The 21142-nt window shown below is 41.4% G+C and overlaps 1 protein-coding gene across 2 annotated transcripts; it reads left to right on the plus strand.

Annotated features, from left to right (window-relative positions):
- The first annotated feature begins 4753 nt into the window (after window positions 1–4753).
- On the plus strand, window positions 4754–20282 carry LGALS8 (galectin 8). 2 transcript variants are annotated; one of them, XM_051783960.1, is made up of 10 exons: window positions 4754–4855; window positions 6952–7125; window positions 10945–11033; window positions 11753–11963; window positions 12619–12735; window positions 14475–14531; window positions 14610–14636; window positions 16002–16090; window positions 18437–18602; window positions 19009–20282. In XM_051783960.1, the coding sequence occupies exons 2-10, from the start codon at window positions 7048–7050 to the stop codon at window positions 19156–19158; spliced, it is 984 nt and encodes a 327-aa protein (XP_051639920.1). In that variant the 5' UTR covers window positions 4754–4855; window positions 6952–7047; the 3' UTR covers window positions 19159–20282. The 2 variants fall into 2 exon arrangements, with proteins under 2 accessions (XP_051639920.1, XP_051639921.1); XM_051783961.1 differs by lacking the exon at window positions 14475–14531.
- The last annotated feature ends 860 nt before the right edge of the window (window positions 20283–21142 follow it).

Consider the following 21142-nt stretch of genomic DNA (forward strand, 5'->3'; position numbering starts at 1 on the left):
AGCCTTTCAAAGAAGCTAGGGGAATAATTTCCTTCAGAAAATGCTGTAATGTACAAACAGCTCCACTAAAACTGTGAAAGACACAACAGTGTCAGTCTTTTGAGATCATATGAAGTCCTTACACATAAAGTTTCTGCTGAACAGTACATTGTGTTGGATGCTTTATCCCTGTGGCCTGTAGTACTGTATTAACTAGGGGAAGAAATTACAGTTATTCTGGTACCACACAACAATATAAAAGAGATTAGCTGAGAGTAACTTTCGGTGGGGAGGTTCCTTAATGGAAACTAGTAGCCTACTTCAGTTGCCCCACTGCAAAGCTAGATAATGTGTGTATCCATCAGCTTTGGGCCAAGGATAAACAAACTTGTCATAATGCATATTTTAGATCTGTTACTAGCCTGTTAAGAACTCTTGATGGGACCTGCAGAGAGCCATTGAAGTTATTAGTATTGAATAGTCATAGTGGCAGATTACCATGTAAGTGATATTTGTACAGTTCTGGTTCAGGACAGTATTTATCTTGCAGGCTATTCAGACAATGAGTCATTAAAACATATTATATGCTGCTGTGGAGAGTGTTGTGGAGGCCCAAAAGTGGTATCCTTGACTTTAAAATGAATTGGCCAAATTCATGGTCTGCTTATACAGTAAGATGGTGCAATTGTAACCTCTGGATCAGAAAGTCCTAAACGGCTGATGGTCAGAAGCTGTGTGTGTGCTGTGTGTTTCCTTTGGCTTTCTCTCTGCTCCTCCAGGCAGCCACTCTCTGTAATGGTCTGAGTTCGTGACCTTTTGACTTGATGTGGTACAGCCAGTTTCATCTCTGCTGGACCACAGATGTCTTGTACTAACCTCAACAGCTGAACGTAGGAAGCTGTAATGGTACTGTATGCATCTTGTGTCAAGTCTAGGGAATTCCATTACTGGTGGAAATTTTGTAATTGGAACTGGGCATAAAATATTGGGCCAGGTAAGTGCGACTACATATGCTGTTACCCTGACTTTGGACAATGGCTTGCTGCCCTGAGAGATACAGGCTTGGCTGCAAGGACAGGAGGTCTGCTTGAGAAGTCTCCTTTGAGGAAGTAGGATAGCATGTAATGATGTACTTTATGACACTGTGCTGAAAAGTAAGAGGGACTGAAGAGCAGGAGCAGGTAGCTGATTGGCAGCAAATAGCTAAGGCAGCTAGCAGAGCCAAGAGCACTGCTGAGGTGAGTGACTCACAAGGACTGGGCAGCTTGTAATGCTGCTGAGTCTGGTGCAGGTTGGATGCAGCCCGGCTGCCCAGCAGGGAAGGCACCAGCCTCTGCTTTGGAGAAGTGCAGATGTAAGATGTGTTTATGGCAGGAAGAATGGAGCAAATATAGGGGCTCCTTAACCGCTAAATTACAGGAGGGCTCAAAAGGGTCTATGATTGTACTCTTTTCTATCCAACAAAGTGATGTTTGTTAAGCCAGCTGACTATGTGAAAAGTAGTTAAAAAAAGAGTCTGGGCATCAGCTTAGTTTAATTTTCCCAGCTTTCTGAGTAAGCATGTTATTAGCATGGCCTATGTTGCTGTTGGAAGCTTACGCTGAAGCATGGTACAGTTATACAGGTGATATAACAAACTGTATCAAATCCAGTTTGCTGACAACAGATTCAGTGAGCACTATATTTATCTAAACTAAATTCATTGTCACTATTAGACTCAGTAACATAGATCCAGCAGCTCTGTGTAAAATTGTGCTAGACACCTTCAGTCTGTTCTACTTAGTGGATTGTGGTCTGATACTGATGCTCAAGTGATAAGTCTATCTTTTCTCCAAAATGGAAAAGGAAAACAGAATGAAAAGCTGAATCTGTAAAAGATCACATTTCACTTTTCAGTGAGATGAATCAAAACAGTTCTTGGCATCCAAAAGGGAATATGCAAGATATGCCAGTGTTTTGTGATTATATTCCTCTGCCAGTACTTGTAGTTGGGGCAGGAAAGGCAGGTAAAATTTCCAAAGGGTAACAGCGTCCTCCTTCAAATGCTACCTTTTGGCCAAGAACAGCTGCTAAATTTGCTTCAACTGAAATTGTCTGCATTGCTCCTGACAGAGCATTTCTATTTCTCCAGCAAGCAAAATTCTGCTGGAACATGCGAAGTCAGACTCTGCTGACAGAATAATACACAGCCCCAGTAATGTCAAATTGTAACTTTAAAAGCTAAAACCTGAATTTAGACTTGGGCAGTGGAAATAAGGAAAGACTTTGTTATTTGTTGCAAGAAATCAGCAGGAAAATGGCAGTCTGTGAACGAAGCAACAGGAGTGTAGTACAAGGCTGCTGAAGCTGTAATCCAACTGACTCATTGCCAATGGTGCATCAGGTTTGGGAGCTGAAATAGGGATTTTCCTGCAAATTTCATAAGCTGCCTATGACTCAGCCTAAAAATCAGCATGTTAATCAAACAGCTGTTCTGTTTAAGTAAAGAACTGGTGCATAGTTTAAATCACTGTACTTCCTTTGGATTGTTTCTTCCCAAATGTAGGAGAGCCCTGAGTAAGAAGTAGTAAAGCAGTAAAACTTTATTTTCTATGGTTCTAGAAACACTTCCACTTATTGCTCCTCCTTTCATTATTGTATCTTTTTATTCCAGCCTTTCAGCATCTTTTCTGTCCCTGTTGTTTGACCTGAACTTTCAAACCTGCTTTGAGGTTACTTTCTAATACTGAGAACTGAATGTATTTCATGTACTTCTGTCTGTCTGGTTTTATCAAAGCTTTCTACTCTTTAAACTAGAATACCTGGATAAAATAGCTTCAAAGAGAAACTAAGTGATAGTTCAGGCTCTAGGACCTTTTAATAGTGCCTGGGAATGATGTAGAACAGTTGAATAGTGAGCTTTTTGTTAGCACCTGACTGGTTCTCAGTCCTCTCTCAAAGCCACGCATGATTCTAAGCTCTCTTTTCCCAAGCAATGTGCTTTGCTACTTTTTAATCTGAATAGCTCATTTCTGCAGTTCTTCTCAAAAGACGTGTTATCACACCCTTCTGTGAACGAATCCTTCAAATCTGATATAACTGAGCTGATATACCCTTTAAAGCAGCAATCTTACAACTATCAGCAGGATTCTAGCAAGTAGATATGGTTTGGGATGGAGGGGTTTTGTGCTGGTTAATTGTAGAATAGAAGACTGGATATTATCTAGCTAAGATATGGTAATGGTCTTTGAGACAACAGTGCTGAATAGTATTCTAACTTTGCTAGAGCCACATTTTTGCAAGGCAAAGAAATACCGAATGCCTGTAATTGAATAGGATAAGGTAATTTAATTTTGTGGGCCTTTTGTATTGCAACCTTTATTTTTGTGCTCATCTTTCTTCCATCCAGCATGTGAAGAGGGGGAACTTTAAGTTGTGCTTCTCTGAGCAGCTTGTTGCTACACATCATGAGCTGTAAAACTATATGGGGCTTCATTGTCCTTTCTGCTTACTAGACCAAAACTGCCAAAACTGCTCGTAGTGACGCCTGTGAGGGAAGAGGAGGATGCAAGCACAGCCTTGGGGCAGTGGGTATAAGATCGAGTGTGGGTGTAAAATTTCCAGGTTTCAGAAACACAAAGGTCCTGGGGCAGCAAATGACCCAGTATGAGCTTTGAAACTGCATTTGGATCTGGTCACAAGAGATGACCACAGTCATCACGGGTCACTGGAGAGGCTGGAGAGTTGGGCAGAGAGAAATGTAATGAGGTTCTATAAGGGCAAGTGTAGGGTCCTGCATCTGGGGAGGAAAAACCCCAAGTACCAGTTCAGGTTGGGGGCTGACCTACTAGAGAGCAGCTCTGCTGAGAAGAACCTGGGAGTATTGGTGGTAGACAAGATGACCATGAACCAGCAGTATGCCCTCATGACCAGGAGGGCCAAAGGTACCCTGGGGTGCATCGATGACCCACAATAGTGTGGTCAGTAGGTTGAGGGAGGTGATCCTTCCCTTCTACTTGGCCGTAGTGAGGCCCCATCCGGAGTACTGTGTCCAGTTCTGGGCTCCTCAGCACAAGAAAGATGAGGAGCTGCTGAAGAGGGCCCAGTGGAGGGCCACAAAGATGATTAAGGGCTGGAGCATCTCTCTCATGAGGAGAAACTGCAGGAGCTGGGCCCGTTTAGTCTACAGAAGAGAAGCCTGAGAGGGGATCTCATTAACACATATAAATATCTCAAAGCTGGGTGCCAAGAGAGTGGTGCCAGACTCTTTTTAGTGGTGTCCAGCAACAGGATGGCCATAAACTAAACGACAAGAAGTTCCACCTCAGTATGAGGAAGAACTTCTTTACATTGAGAGTGGCAGAGCACTGAACAGGCTGCCCAGGGAGGTCGTAGAGTCTCCCTCTCTAGACACTTTCAAACCCCACTTGGATGTGTTCCTGTGTAACCTGCTCCAGGTGATCCTGCCTGGGCAGGTGGTTTGGACTGGATGATCTCCAGAGGTCCCTTCCAACCCTAACAATTCTGTGATTCTGTGTGAGATGTGTCTTGCCAGGAAACACAATACATAGAGGAAGCAAAGGGTTTGCAGGGGAAGGAGCTGAATTAACTTCACAAGGTGTAAATCCAGCCCCGCAGGGCATGTGGCTCTCGGACCCTCCCAGTCACTTCCAACACACCCTCAGTGCCAGGCAGGCACTGCACTTCCAGGTAAAGTCCGTCTGCCCTCGGCCGGGACCGGGCAGCGGGCAAGTTCCCGCGGGGCGGCCCCGCGCTGACGTGGCGGCGGCCGGAAGCGGCGGCGCGGGGGCGGAGCGGGGGGGCGGTGATGGCGGCGCGGGGCGGTGTCTCCCCGCGGGTGTGCCGGCACTGGTAGTCGCGGAGGGGCGTCGTGCAGGTAAGAGAGGGAACGGAGAGAGCAGTGACGTCCCCCCTTCTCGCGTGTGTGTGGGTCGGGGAGAGGGGCTGCTCTCGGCGGGCTCTGGGGGGAGCCGGGGCTGCCTCGGGTCGCCAAGAGGTTGAAGTGTCCGAGGTTGCCTGGTGAAACTGGTCCTGTGTCCTTCCAGTGTGCTGGAGTGTTGGGTTTGTAGCTGGGGGCGGGGACACCGACGGTGTTTTGTACTTCGATTGCCTGTAAGTATCCATAAAGTATCTCGGTTATTCTCTTTGCAGAAGCCTTGTTGGCACTGGTGTAAAATCCAGTTTTGATTATAAGGTCTGACTGGAGTTACCTTCATGAAGGACATTTTCTGCGTGTCACAGTGGGACAGCATAATAGCTGGTTATTGGCCTCTATGGTTTCCTGTTTTTCTGTTGAAGAGATTTTGCAGTGTGTGAGAAAAGGAAAGCATATGTATCTTTTCCAGTTTTGAAAGTCCGTTCAGGGAACCTCAACTTGCAGCGTTGCAGATATGGTGTTACATGTGCTGACAGTGGTTCCTCTGACAGGGAGGGTACAGGAGAGCTTTGCAAGTGCATGCCCGTCTCCTGGTTTTGACAAACAGAGCCTTAATTGCTGCTGTCCCTGATTACTGTGACCTTGTCAATAAAATACTAATAAACAAACAAAAAAGCCCCTCATCACTTTGTCATAGTGCTACCAGGTCTGTTACGACTGATAAGCTAGTTCTGTGCCAGGATCCTCTCCCAGCAGGATCTAGATTGCTGTTGCACACCCAGGGAAGTTCAGATAACAGCTTGTTCTGTTGTAGGTTTCATTTTTGTATGGTCTGCTATTGGACTTTACAACGGTAAAGGCAAAATTATTGTTTGCTTTGGTCTTGATTTTCTCATTTTAAAAATGAAAACAATGAAATTTGCCTGCACAGGCAAAAGTGAATTGATGGTAGTATCCCATGGGAAGATCAAAAGGCGGAATGTTATGCAGTGTTGGCACCTTATGTTCTCTGAATTGTATTCTATATTCTCTGAATTGTATTCTATACAATGCTGGTCTTAAGCAGGTGAATTAAAACCCTTCTGGCCCAAATCTCTAACAAGGTAAGTCAGATACTGCAAAATGGAGACACTCTGTTGTTTAACCATTGCAGAGATTAACCCCTGTGTCCTGTGGAACAGGTCACAGACCTTGGGGTTTTTTGTTTGGTTGTGGTTTTTTTAATTAGTCTTTCTAATGTTGCTTTTCAAACAGTAAGGATGCTAGAGCCCTCACCTTTGACTTTTTCCCTGTCTACCTGTCATCACCACATAGTTTGCATGCTACCTTAAGTTGTTTCTCCAGAATATGCAAGTAATAATTACTGAAGAGTCTCAGTTGGGCCCTGAATTTTGGTCACTTTGTTAGAAGATTTGCTAAAGAAGTTGCAGTGTAGCTGAATATACTCACAAGCTGTTGTTTTATTTCTTATTAATGTTGTGCGTTTAATTCAAGTTTTACAAACTCCTGTAATTAATTGTGGAGTTCAGGGATTGTGTGTGTTGGAAGAAGAAATATAAAACACCCTTTGCTTCCTTGCTGTGTCTTTGCCTAGAATCTCTTAACTTTATGAAAAATAAAGATGGAAAAGACAAGGTCACCCCCTAAGACTTGTCTGCTCTGGGAAATCAGGGGTTAGTACAGAAAGAGTAAAAGAAACATATATGTTTGTCTTGGAGAAACTGCTTTTGTCCTGTGTATCTTTTCCCTGTCTGCAGGCAGGGGTCAGCTGCAAATGGAGAGCTATTGGGGCCCTGTTGAGGAGCACTGAGTTGTCAGTAGAGAGGGATGATTTTTACATGTGATTCTGTCTCCATATACTGAATCTTAGGAAGCTGCCGATGACAGTGTGTACTGGTGTGCGTTGTCCCTCATTAGAGTGGCACCTTCTTTCTTTAAGCAAGCCTCTTATTTTTGTATTTCAAAACTCCAGCAAATTTGCTGGATAGATGTTTGCATCATTTCTTGTGCTATTTAAAGTTATACCTTGGAGGATTTCACTTCATGTTTTGTCACTTTGTTTCTTTCTAATTAAAAGTTTTGGGTTATTTTCTAAGGGATCTCTCCTTTGATGCTGCCTGACCAGTAAGTCCTTGAAATACGCTCCAGCAGTGGTCGCACAAAACTGACAAACTTAAACTGGAGGAGGGAAGATGACTTCCTTGGATGTAGCACAGAAGACAATGAGAAACCTGACCTTGGATACACCAGAGAAGACAATCAGTAACCCGGTAACTCCTCTGTCATGTCAACAGTGTCTCCCTTGGGAAATGAGACTTTGCTGTTTTGTGTTGTGCTGTTTTGCGTAGTGAGGAGTGTTACTGAGAACTCTGCACCGCTCGGGTATTTTAGGGAGAATGTCACAGGTGACACCACTAGCTGGTGGTGTTTACAAATTGTGCTGTAAACAAATGGACACTTAATGCACAGGACTTCCAAAACAGGATAGACATTGAGCCTTGGAAGGTAGTCCTTTTTCATGCACAGCTTATGTAGGTGTCTGACAGTTTTTGCAGAGTGTGCTGGAGAGTGAAAATATGATAAGCAATGTTTTCACTTCTAATTCTCTGTAAATATAGGTAGTGCCTGGCATCTGTCATGAAATGTTTATTTTGTGTAGTGAAATGTTTATTTTGTGGTGCCTGTAACTTCAGTCTGAACAATTAAACTTGGAATAATTTTTCATAGTTCACATCTTAATTTACGAAATTCCTGTTTTTTAGGGAAGATTTGAGCTAACACGATTCAGCAGTTGCAGAGAGTAGATTTGACTGAATGTTGTTTGCCTAGCTTAGAGTCTGGAGACTGTCTCTGAAAAACTCTAGCAATCTTATGATCTGCGACAGCAGCCTGACACTGGCTCACCCTAAGGGCTGAGCTGAAGTTGTGTTTTTTTGTTGTCTTAAAAAAGGTAGTTTCTTTGAATCCACAGGAAATAGTATTTTTAACATTTTGTGCTAGAACAGTTTAAAATATTAAAGTCTATAGAGTATCTATGTGGAGTGTACAGTAACATAGATCTGCACAGGACTTCCTTATCTATTACAGCTTTGCACTGTCACACTCTTGTGCCCTCAATGATTGTTCATTCATACATGCTCACTGTATTTGGGAAGTGGATAGAGTTAGGGATGATGGGGGGAATAGGTTCAACCTCCCTCACAAGAACCCATCCGGAAGAGAAAGGAAAGGTCTAGGATTACCTAGAAGATGGAAGGACTGAACTGCAAAGGGAAAGGGAGCATGAAAGTTGGTAAATGGAGGTTTTGGTGGGAGAGGAGGTGTGAAGAGGAGGATTAGGAGGTGTTTAGGACAAATGAGCAATCTAAGAGAGAGAGTAAGACTTCCAAAAATTCGGTGATTGCAAGGGGACTGATGAGTATGATGGGTGAGAAGACTTAACTGGTGAATCAAAGGAGTCAACTAGAGCTTAGGAGTCAAGAGCCTAAGATGAGAAAAAGATTGAGTATTTGGGATTGAAATATGGAGGCAGAACTGATGACCTCAGGACAGCCTCCAGACAAGGCCATGAACAACCTGCTCTATCTGACCTTGCTTTGATGAAGGCACTGGGCTGGAGACACCAGAGGTGTCTTCCAATCTCAGCCCTTCTGTAGTAGGGCAGGCCATGAAAATACCTTTATTTCAGTGAATTGTTCCATTAGCAGCAAAACTTAAGAGCTTTATTGCAGGTTTGAGTCTGAGATGTATTTCTTCATCACTGTACTATTCTCAGGCATCTAGAAAATTCTACTTTCCTCTTTATCCCCTTTACCCCACCCATCTGGTAAGAATTGTTTACATGTCCAATCTGATAGGGCAACTGTCCAGTGCCCAGCAACCTGGATGAAAGCTGTGTTATCATAGTCCTTTCCTCTGTTTTATGAAAACTGGCACATTTTAGAAAGAACCTCATCTTCAAGACCTCTCAAACTCAGTTGACATGAGCAGTTGGCTTTCGAGGTAATTTTTGGAGGTCTGAGAGATGGGATAATGGTGGGTCATGTCATGTCGTAAGCATTATTCTTAATAAACGAGGAAAAATTAGTAGAAGAGTGTCTTGGGACATAAGGAAATTACAGGCACATTCTGTGATGACAAAGTCTCATTAAAATTGCACTGTTGCACCCAGAAAATGCTATATTATGGTCTTGCAGATTCCATGTCTGAGCTTCTGAATAGTTGATGGGCCATCTTATTTTCTCCTAATTAAATGCATCCTTTTACATAAAGATCTGTTTTTGCCACAATTCCTCTTTCAGGAGTAAATGACTTTGCTTCACTAGAGCAGTTAAGTCCCAGTATCCCTGGCCTTTGTCTGTGTGCTTCTCTGGTTTGTCTTTGTAGACTGAACCAGTAACTTACTACTCTACTGCATTACTCTGAGCTACTACCCCTCAGAAGCAGTGTGCTAAAGCTAAAACAGTCAAGATAAGTTTTTTTCTTTTTTTATTATTATTGTTCTTATTTTTTGAATAAAAATGAGCTTCTCGTGTGCAGCCTTTGTATTAAGGAACCAAGTCAATGCCAGTAAGCAAAGGGGTTTCAGCCTATTTATTCTTTCAATTTAACACTTAATTTCACATTTTGGTCCTCCTCTACTGCACCTGCTCAAGCCTGTAAAAATGATGAGACTTAACCTGATCATTTATGAGTTTACACTTGAGAAGCAAGTTTTGTTTTGTTTTGCTTTGTTTTTTTCCCTGATGTAGAAGATGACTCCAAACTAGGTGTTATGCAATGTGTGGGAATGAGGAGGGAAGTGGAGAATGGGCAGAAAAGGATGTGTATCTACTGGCAGAAATAATCAACGGTGTATTTAGACAATTTTTTACTGTCATTCCCCCTTTCTTCCTCACAGATTAACAAGAATATGTGTCAGCAAACACGTATCCTTTTCATATCTTCCTCTTCCACATGATTTTATATATGTATATATAAAATCTCAGCTTTTCTTTTTATGGTCCAATATTCCATTCAAGAGTAGTATTTCCAGCGCATTCATTATTTATGTTGTTAAATTAGTGGAACTCGTTTGCAATTATGTTTCATTCCAAAGATATCCTAAAATCTTACACACTATTCCATAGATCATGGATTTTGTGGGAAAAAAAACCCCAAAAGCAACCTTGGCAAAATTTTTTGTCTGTTTAACTGAAGCAAATGCAACATTTGCTACCATTTACTTCCTTTTTCAATCTAAAGCACATGTGGTGAATGCAGAGTTACAGCTTTGCTTTCAGATCAGTCTGCCAGGAACTTCTACAGTTTAATATCAAGGAGCATCCCTTCCCTTCCTGAAATGCTGGGTGCACCAGCTGATGATCACAGTGGGGCTTCTGTCAGCATATCTGAACCTTGCCAGTGAGCTGTGCTGGGATGACCGGGGCTTTCATCTTAACTGACGTGTCCCTTCATATGGCTTAACAGTGTACTGTAGATACTATACAGTCCAAGACTCCTGAGCAGGGCTCTTTCAGTGCACTTTGCAGTTCTTAGCTCATTAGGATGAGGTATTTGTTGTATTTGTTTGTATAGTTTTTACTAAGAAGACATTCTGTGACATACTGTCTTCTTTTCCATTCACTGTTTTCTGAAATGGAGCAAGAACAAGCAAAAAGGCACCTGCTCTAGTGTCTGGGGTCAGAAGTGTTGTGGAAGTTGCCTCCTCGTACCAGCAAAGAGCTGATCATAGTCAGCCCTTGGGAATGACCTAATTTTAAATGAATCCTCTTTATCCGTTACGAAAAGTGAGGCAATAAAGTATTACCACTCTTCATTTAAGAGCTAGGAATGGAGGATGGAAATTTTAGTTTTAATTTTATCTGGGAAGCTTGCATTTCATAGGAGAAAATATACCAGGTTTTTCCTTCCTGTTGTGGTTTCTTTTAAATTAAAAGCTAGTTATGTTTCTTTTAACTTGCTAGAGCACCACATGATTAAATATTAGAATATTAATTTTTAAACTCTTGTGGATTCTTTTGCCTCCATCACAAAATGTTATTGGAATATTTTCTCTTTTTCGTATTTTTTTTCTTTCCCTCTTCTAGGTCATTCCATATGTTGGGACAATACTTGGTGGCCTTGCTCCTGGAGAGTTGATCGTGATACATGGGACTGTTCCTGATGATGCAGACAGGTAGTGGCTGTGGTGTCACATTTTGCATTGTCACCATGTGAACAAGAATGGAATGGAAAAAATGTTTCCAGGGGTCTTACTCATGATGGCACACAAAGGCTCGATCTAAATCCTTGTGATAGCATTGGATTAAATGCAAACTTCAGTAGATAATGAAAGCTTTGGGATGAGAAGTGGAGTACTGATTTTTTGCTGATCCTCTCTTCTTTCTTTTTGCCTTACCTGCTTTGGCAGGTTTTTTTCCCAGTCATAGCAGATGTCTACTTCTATAAAGGGATTATCTGAGACTAACCAAATTGATAACTGAATGTGTTGTGTGTAGGGATTACCTTAAACTGGGATAAGGAGGTATGGTGTAGTGCATGGGCCCAGTATGAGTGTTATGTTCCCTGACTTTACCCAAAGTTCATTTGATATATTCTGCTGAAGATGATGGGAGGGAAGGGGGTGAACACTATAAGTGAGGGGTTTACATGATATGAATGATAAGCATTAGATAGATACTTAAATACTTCAATTCCTTGCAATAAATCTTGGGAGAACCTTTCACAAATATGTAGGAGTTGGACAAATATATGTTTGGGTCTTTTTCCTTATCCAGCAACGTTCATTTTGTCTGCCTGTTCTGAGGCTCCACAGTAGAACTCAAATGTACCTAACTTTTAGATGATTTCTTGACAGACTGAACTGAATGTGGTTTGTCTTATTTTTATGATTAGGTTCCAGGTGGATTTACAGTGTGGCAGCAGCATAAAGCCTCGGGCTGATGTGGCGTTTCATTTCAACCCCCGCTTCAAAAGGTCTGGCTGCATTGTTTGCAACACACTGGAGAGGGAAAAATGGGGCCGGGAAGAGATCACTTATGAGATGCCCTTTGAGAAAGGGAAGTCATTTGAGATTGTCATCATGATTTTAAAGGATAAATTTCAGGTGAGTCTGGGCCGATTCTTCATCTGCAGCCGGTTGTTAGCCCAATAAAAGAGAGGTATTTTGTATAATTAAAATAAGTTTTGGAACTCTTGGTGTCTGTATTACCTAGGTATAGTCTCAATACAGAAAAGTTTAGAGTTTTTCTTTAAAGAGGTGCTAATTAAAACAGACTTTTAATTTTGTATTACTTCCATCTAAGTTGGATGAGTAGGCAAGTAACTTCCTGCCATGGCTAATGACTACTCCATCCTTCCTTTCTTATGTGCCAAAGGCTAACCTTGGGATAAACCTGTTCTGTGACTAGTGTAGGGACAGTCCTCTTGGAGGGAACATGTGAGCTGTATTTATCTTGCTCTGTTAGACTGCAATAGTAGATTCTATTAGATTGGTAATACCACATTGGTAAATGATTAGGTGCTAGAAACAAAGGTGTGAAATGCAAATTTTAGTGTAGATAAATAAATCTTCTTCATAGTGATGGAAAGACAGACTGAATTGTGGATGAGCTGAACTAGTCTATCTGATGTTTTCTAGGACACTCCCCACTTCTGTTCCAAACCAGTGTAAAACAGAGATACATGCATACAATTTGATACATGGCTGATGTAATGTATGTTTAATACAGTTTTTCTGATTTTGTTTCCTGTCTCTTTAGGTGACTGTAAACAAGAAACACTTGCTGCTCTACAACCACAGAATTAGCCTTGAAAAAATAGATACTCTTGGAATATATGGCAAAGTGCAGATCAAAACTATAGATTTTGTTTCCAATGTAAGTTATATAGATACCTGATTTGTTCGATTCCTTTTCTTTCTCTTGCTAAACTGCATAGTAGGATTTATGGTAAAAAGGAAGTGAAGAAAAGCAGCTACACAATCTAATGTTAGTAACAAAATTTTAGTTTCCCCAGATTTCGACATGTGAGTCTTGTGAGGATTTCTGTCCTGCCATTTTAGTCTTGCAATTAGGGGCAGAAGGGTGACAAAGCTAGTAGGACAGATGGTATAAGAATTGATTGGATACTGAATCTAGGAGTGGATTAGACTTTTCAAGTGTTGTAGGGGCTCCAGAAGGAACTCTTGAGTATTCAGTGCTTCTGAGTGACAAGTTTAGCCATGACTGTCACTTGTCGCTTGGCTTTGAACACCAGGGTCAGCCACAGCTGGAACTCCTTGTGCACATAACCCTGTTTCTCCTACTAAAACAACCAAATTGTCGAATGAAACCATAAGTAGGAGTGTACACTTATTTGTGGGGGATGAGAAGAGATATCCTTTCTAAAAGACTTTGTAGCTTGAGTTATACTTGGACCAAACTGCAGTGAATTTGAAGTGAAGACAGTGCTGTTCTTCCTCTCAACTGCCAGCTCTGCTAGAGAAAGTACACCAACAGGGAGGAGTTGGACAATGTTTTCCCCTGTGCAGAAGGAGAGATCCTTCTGTTCTGGGAGGATGTGTCTTTTAGAGCAGAAACTGAAGGTGATAAATTCTAGGGAGATACAGAAGGTAAATGCCTTTTCCCTTTTCTGTCACTCACTAAGGCAGCCTACCTACTCCTGTGTATAATATTCTGTGTCTTTTCTGCTCCATCCTCACTACATTGTGGGCAAATCTTGGGTCTCTTGCTGCCAAATATCAGGTCTAACTCAGACTAGTAATCTAATCAGACTAATAATTGTGTTGGTAAAGGGTGAAGGACCTGAACATAATGAGGTCTATGCTTTAAACATAGGTCTTACCCACTGATAATTTGCAAAGCCTATAAACAGACTTTCATGGGCCCCATCACTTGGCCTTGGGCATGTTGCCAGAAATGTGTTCCTGCAGAGCTGTGTGAATCCTGGTCTTGGAGGACTGACTCTGAGAACTGCTTGGGGTCAAGCAGGTGCTGTAGGTTGGTGTCCCAGGCACAAAAGTGTACACTTGGTTTAGTCCGTGGTTGCTGTAACCTTTGCAGAAGATTAGAATGGAGAAAGGGTGATTGTTTCATTTTAGTCTTTGCTTCTAAGATTCTTTCCTGAGGAGGAAGGTGGAGGCTTGTGTTGAAATGAACAAGCTGAAGACAATCTGCTAGGACTGAGCAGGAGCTGTGTCTCTGCATGGCCACGTTGCTCATCTGTCTTTCCCATGGGAAGGGACAGGGATGCAGGGGATTGCTTAGAATCCCAAGGACCCCCCTGAATGGACCTGCTGTGCTGGCGTTTCTACCCCAGTGAGGAAAACTGTGGGTACCCTCCAATGCCAAGGGCTTAATAGTGCTCTTACTGTTAAATAAAGATTCAAAATGTAATGAGGTAGTCTTCAGAAATCTCAATTTGGTTTCAACTATTGCACTTCATGACTTTTCTGTGGTTTGTAGAGGTTTGGCTATCTTTTTCATTACCAGAGCCCTAGATTTCCATGTTAACAGTTCACCCTTCAAAGCACAGATCCTTACATGCTTCTAAACCAACTTTATGTTAAAAGTTCTGTGATGTTAGCAATGACACCTAAATATCTCTCTTTCTGCAGTCTTTACAAGGCTCTCAGCCATCGTCTCTAGGAGTAACAAAGATAAACACAGAAAATGTACGTATGTTTGTAGAAGGTTGAATGCATCTCCCTGTTGTCTGATAAGCTAGATAATGTTCTTTTTTTCTCTTGTAGGGGGTAATGCCAAGTGGTTCACAATTGGTAAGTGTCTTGTGTAGATTTGTGGCAAATGTGAAGAGTAAAAAAATCAAAAATATCTCAGTTATTCGGGAAAAAAACATGCACAGAGCAAGGGAATTGAGAGTCTACTGCGAGATGATCATCAGTGGTCAGTGATCAGTTTTGTAGAGAGTAATCCTCTGCTACTAGTAAAAGTGAGGCTATTTGTCAAATCGTTTAGAAAACCCAAAAGATAAACACAGTTTCCACAACCATAAACAGAGAAATAAAAAGTTAGGTACCTGAAGTTTTAAAGGACCAAATCACATTCAAACCTTTTTTTTTTCCAAATAAGCATACTTTGTTTTCTCTACCATAGGGAATACCTGCAAAGCAAAAGTATTCTACAGTCACACCATGTTAACGTGTGTGTCCTGGAAACCTGTCTGGTACATCTTCCTCTTGCTGACAGATCCATGCCATCCCTGTGTACACTTCAGGTAGCTGGATGCAGGCATTGCACCTTAGGATTGGAACTTGCACCCAGCTAACGTGGAGTGTACGCAGAGTGGGTCCTCATCTTTTTGCAAGAAGCTGTACAGGTGGACTGTATCCAGTCTGCAGTAAGGACCATGCTCAAACTGAAAAGGGGTTGAAAGCCAGGAATATATACAAATAGAATTTGTGAAGGTGAAGTTGCAGTGAGTGCCATGATTTTAGACGCTTTGCCACTTAACAGCTTGCCTTCTTCAGTCTTATTTCAAAACCAGATAACATGCAGTATTGTAATTTGCAAGTGGTGGACTCCAGCAAAAAACATAAAGAGGAAATACTTCTCCATTTGCTCCTTTTCCCTGATAAAAATAACTTCTAACACAATGAAAAAATAAGATCAATAAAATATTTGCCCTGTCTGTCGTTATGAACTGATGCAGGAGGACAGAATACTCATTGACCCTACTTCTGGTACTTATGCAGCTGTGGGAGAACACTACACCTAGCATGAGTCTTACCCTTCAAAGCAAACCTGATATTTTCAGGGAGGAAAGGTCAGGATGTCTGTATCTGTATAATTACATGCAGGGAGTTTCATGCTTACATTTTTCTTGTTTTGTTTTTGCCATTTTCCTCTCCTTCTACTATTAGTGGTGGCAGAAGTAGTTGTAAATAATGCTAATTTTGAACCCAAGGTGGTTATCTAAAGAAAAAAGCCAACACTGAGGTATGCTTATTTCAGTGTTAAGTTTTCCATTATAGTATTAGCAGAACATGTTGATGGGAATAACTTTAGCTGTAGGTGCAGATTCGCAATTGTAGGCCAAATTTCCTCCTGCCATAGTAAAGCTCAGCTTGTATATTGGAAAAAGTAAGTCACAGTCCAAACTTTTACTGGTGGTATTCTTCCAGGGTGTTCCTTACGTTGGGAAACTTGACACTGCACTTCATCCAGGATGCACAATTGCCATTAAAGGAGAAGTGCATAAAAACCCAAAGAGGTATGTGTTATGGATTGTTTTTCTGCTATTTAACTAAAGTACTCTTGAGAATGAGTAAGCTTTTCCATTGCCTCTGTATATCCTTATTGACTTGCAACTTTGCATCTGGAATCATCTGAAACTACAGTGCAGTTTTCTCAGGAACTTGCAGGATACTGCTTTAAAGAGGACTTAGAGAGCAGCTCCATTGTGAAAAGTGAAGGTAAAACCTGAATGACTTACCTACTAAATCTGCATCATTCACATGTTTGTGTATCTGTTTAGGGCTTTCCATTGTGCAAGGCGTGTGAGCAAATGTACTGTACAGTGACAGTTTCTATTCTAAAGAGATTCAAGAGTAGGGAAATTGTTAGAAATAGGTGGAAAATGAGTGAGTTAGACGAGTTGCTGGTGTGCTCAAATGCTGCATGTTACAACATTTCTCTGAATACCTCTCTGACAACCTCCTCAGTATATGCATGAAGGTACTAACTGACAAGAACTGAGTGATGAACTGAGTGATTAGAGGGATGGAACTCCTCTCCTGTGAGAAAAGGCTAAGCGAATTGGGATTGTTCAGCCTGGAAAAAAAGAATGCTTGAGGGAGACCCAATTGCACCTTTCTGGTACCTGAAGGGAGCCTACAAGAAAGATGGAGACAGACTGTTTACAAGGGCATGTAGTGACAGGACAAGGGAAAAGGGCTTCCAACTGAAAGGGAGTAGGTTTAGATTAGATATTGGGAAGAAATTTGTTACTGTGAGGGTGGCGAGGCACTGGAACAGGTTGCCCAGGGAAGTTGTGAATGTTCCATCCCTGGCAGTGTTCAAGGCCATGTTGGATGGGGCTTGGAGCAACCTGGTCTAGTGGAAGGTGTCCCTTCCCACAGCAGGGTCATTGAAACTAGATGATCTTTAAGATCCCTTCCAGTCCAGGTTATTCTGTGATTTTATGAAAGCTGTTAGAGAAGTATGAGCTATAAGTTTGATAGCAAATTAGGAACAACAGGTTGCAAAGAAGACATTTTCCCAACATGAAAAAAAGGTGGGAGAGGAGGGGAACACAGCATAGTCAAAATGTAGCTGAGGAAATGTCTGTGCTTCAGCATGCTTTTTATTTAAAGAGTGGTTTGGCTCTGCAGAAACGTGTCTAAAAATGAAGCAATTAGGGCAAATGATGAAAAGCGTACTTTTCACACTGTGTGTGTGCACTGCACTCCTGCTTTCTCAGGGCATGTTTCTTCCCTACAGTTGAACAGCATTCAAAGTTCACATTCATACTGGAACCTAAGTCTAGAAATCTCATCAACAAAGTTTGGATGGACTTCAGATTGAACAGGATAAATAGTAATTGGAGGGTAGCATTTGTATTCCTTCTTTTGGCTTGAGAAGTTTATTAGCACATTTCAAGTGCTGAATGTGCTGCTTATAAGCATGAAGAGGCTTTTGACTGTTAGTTAAAGCATTGCAGGTTGTCTGCTCTTTAGGTTTGAGCTTTTAAATATATCTATTTACATGGAGTTTATTAGTTATTTCATGACTTCCACTCATTTCACACAGTTCTTGATGTTCCTTTTTCGTGGTGAAAAAGAGAACTTCACAGCTTGGAAGTACTGCAGTATTTCCTATCTGGACTGAGCAATTCTCAAAAGAGGGTAATAATCTGACAGCTGGAGCAAATTTGGGGGGACAGGGTAATATTTGTTCTTCAAATGCAGTAAGGTCTTTGCCACAGATTGAAGCATTTGTTTGAATTTGGATGACTCTTCCCTCTGATCACTGTTCTCCAGAGCTCTGCTTTAGGAACCCTGTTTTGAGGACATGTCTGTGACTGTGGAGTGTTCATTTAGCCTGGGCAGAGCTGTGCTGCCTACAGAATAATGTTTTGTATGCATGGTGTCCCACTAGTCTTGAGTGTATGGAGAGAACCCTCAAAACTTTTCCTCAGAGTCTAACCAGTTTGTTGGCAGAAAGAATAGTGTCTTTAGGTAAAACAAAGCCTCCCCCTCTCCATTGTCTGAGTGAAAGAGAAAGAGGAGCAGGCAGCACAGTGTGTTCCTGTGAGAATGCTGCTTCCTAGTGCAGTAGGGGGGTCAGCTCTTGGCCCTCTTGGCTCAATACCTTCCTGCTGAGACATGAGCAGAGAGCTGTGAGTGTGAAGCTGATCTAGACAGATCACGTCCTACATTTGCTACCTCCAGCAAAGGTTTCTGTGCAAGGGAGACAAATGCATGTTAGCTGCCTGCTTGGTTCTTCAGGTGAATCATGGCACTGGCTCCCAAACAGTCCTGAGTATTGGCTAAGGACTTGGTAAATGGCAGGGACTACTGCAACATGTTTATAAACCCTTTTAAAAAATATCTTCCAGCTTTGCTATAAACTTGAGACCAAGTGACTCAAAGGACATTGCGTTACATCTGAATCCTCGAGTGAAAAATAAAATTTTTGTAAGAAACTCCTACCTTCATGACAGCTGGGGAGAAGAGGAAAAGGAAGTTGCTAACTTCCCTTTCAGTCCGGGGATGTACTTTGAGGTAAGATTAACTGAAACAAAGCATCAAACAAGAAATTCTGCCAAAAGGATTAACATACAGATTTAAATAAAACTGCTATTCCTGCATTTCAATGTTTTGAGAAGATTTAGGATAAGCAGAGCTTTGACTTGGTTTTAAATAGAAGCAAGAATTTGGCCTGTGCTTAGAATGAATTTTAATCTAATTGAGTTGGACTTGGTAATCCTTATGGGTCCCTTGCAATTTAAGTTATTCTATGATTCTGTGAATTTTATTGATGTTCCACTTTTATTTTTAAAAGTTGCTTATGCATGAAACATTCTCTGTAACAGAAGCAGGTCTTGCCCAAGTCTGGGCAAGGTCATCAGGTTGTTTTTCATGTCTTACCTCAGCTTAAAACTTTACTGTTTCTCTTCTTGCTTTTCAGCTGATTATTTTCTGTGATGCCTACCAGTTCAAAGTCGCTATTAATGGTGTTCACACTCTGGAGTACAAGCATCGTTTTAAACAACTTGAAAAGATCAACGTAGTGGAAGTCACAGGAGATGTTCACTTGTTAGATGTGAGAAGCTGGTAGTTGTTTTCAGTCAGTACTAGAAGAATTAAGCCTCTTCTAATGACAGTGCCTCCTTGTCAAGTACAAACAGGTGCTGACTCATGCTGAGCCTGCCTTTAATCTGTCTAGGCTTCTGCATCTGCCTGAGTTAGGCAAGTACCAGAACTGCTAACTGCAAGATTAAATCCTCCTCCAGTTTACAGTTTCTTGGCAAGCTAAGTGTTTGCTCAGATAAATCTCCTGTATTACTGAACCTAGCAATATCAAAATGCTGCAACCTACTGTGTCTAACGATTGCACTTGTTATGTTTAAGTTAAACTACTATTCATCATTTCTTGATAGCATACATTCCTATTGTGATGTAGAAATGAGACTGGAATAGGATCCAAAGATACAGTTATCCATCTCAAAAGGGATGTTCATAATTTATTTAAAATAGAACTATGAAATATACTTTCCTACTTCTTAGTTTATATTAGCAATTATAACCTTTTTACTGAGGCTAGATTAAGCAAACAGTTGACCCATTAGTTCTAGCAAAAGGCAAGGAGGAGCTTGATCTTAATTCTTAGCCTGCTGCTGCAGCAGTACCTTCTCTGATGCTGATGGTTGTATCACTTCCTGCTTCTAAGGGGCCTAACATTTCTACCTTTCAGTTTTCCAAAGTGAAACAAAGGAAAATGATTTAGCTGGTTCTAATTTCATGAACTTTTGAAAGCTTATTTGATCTGAAGTGGCTCCTAACTGAGTTAAGATTGCTTAGAGCCTGAAGATGATGTTCGTGGGTTTCGTTTTTGAACAATATGTGAACCCAGGTACTCCAGGTAGGGTTTCAGCTGAGAGGGCACTTGAGTGACTACTCAAGTAGTCACTAGAGAATGAATCCTTTTTCAGTCTTGTATTAAAATACTATCCGTGTGAAACAATGTTCCTATTCAGTTTTCTGTACAAATGTCAGTCTTAATTTTTAAATTATTTTTAAAAATAAGTTGCTATTGACTGTCAATACATGCCTGAAGGATGTCCCTATTTATCTTAAGAGCTGCCAGAAGTGAAGCAATTTCAAGAATAAGATGTACACTAAAAGACTGTTAATTACCAGATTTAATGTATAAAAGCATAAATAAAAACATCTGTGAACTCTGCTTTTCTCCAAGTATGGCTAAGTAGCTATGATCCCTTTTTGGTTATATCTTGTCTTGTTTTGCTTACTGTACTACCAGTATCTCTAAGTTGGCAGTGATCCTGACTAGAAAACCATTTCCACTTAGTGGAATTAGTGATCCACGGACCAGTCAACCTGAGCAGGCGTAGGGCTGGGCCTTGGCTGTGCTGGTGTGGCCTTCAGGACAGTGGTGTGCTGTATGTCCCCCTGGGCTGCAGGATAAACTTAGCTGGCTGATTTTAACAGAGGAGCTGGTAGGCAGCTCCTAATGGCAATAACACACCTTGCCTTCCTATAAGAGTTCAGCGGGACGTTCTCGTGTGACCGTCCTTTTTGTTTGACAGCAGACACAATTAACAGTTGTTTTAAGAAAATCCTGTAAGAGCTTGAATGGGGTAACCTTTCCATGTATGGGAGCTGCACCCTGGAGAGAGACCCGTTCCCAGCACCCAATGGGATGTAAGATCATCTTTATAGAGTAGGTTCTAACCAGTTGCATTTTCAACCATACTTTACAGAGTCTGAGTGCCTTTCTTACTACCAGTGTAATGAACCAGAACCTCCTGGTGCAAAACAGGTGGTGAGTTTTTTGGTAAATTCATTATCATAGCAAGCAATTTATTCTTGAACTTTAACTAAGCAGTAGCAGTCTTCAAAGACTGAAAAACAGATTTAGTTTCTGTATGAATCAGTTTCTTGGAAACTTCCTTTTCAGTATCTTCAGTGGGGCTAGTTTTTATTTCCCTGTAAATGACAGAAAGAGCAGATTTTCAGGGTTATAGTGCATGGGTCCAGTGAGTACTGTGCTTGGAAAACGACATCTCCTCCACTGGGACAGT

Source organism: Manacus candei, unplaced genomic scaffold, assembly GCF_025592945.1.
Source record: "Manacus candei isolate 608988 ecotype Guabito, Panama unplaced genomic scaffold, ASM2559294v1 h1tg000017l, whole genome shotgun sequence".
Lineage (NCBI taxonomy): Eukaryota > Metazoa > Chordata > Aves > Passeriformes > Pipridae > Manacus > Manacus candei.

Excerpts from the sequence above, each read along its gene's own strand:
- LGALS8 (XM_051783960.1), top strand. The coding sequence starts at position 7,048 with ATGACTTCCTTGGATGTAGCACAGAAGACAATGAGAAACCTGACCTTG. Across the intron at positions 7,126-10,944 it reads AGAAGACAATCAGTAACCCG|GTCATTCCATATGTTGGGAC; the intron begins GTAACTCCTCTG and ends TCCCTCTTCTAG. Across the intron at positions 14,532-14,609 it reads CAAAGATAAACACAGAAAAT|GGGGTAATGCCAAGTGGTTC; the intron begins GTACGTATGTTT and ends TTTCTCTTGTAG.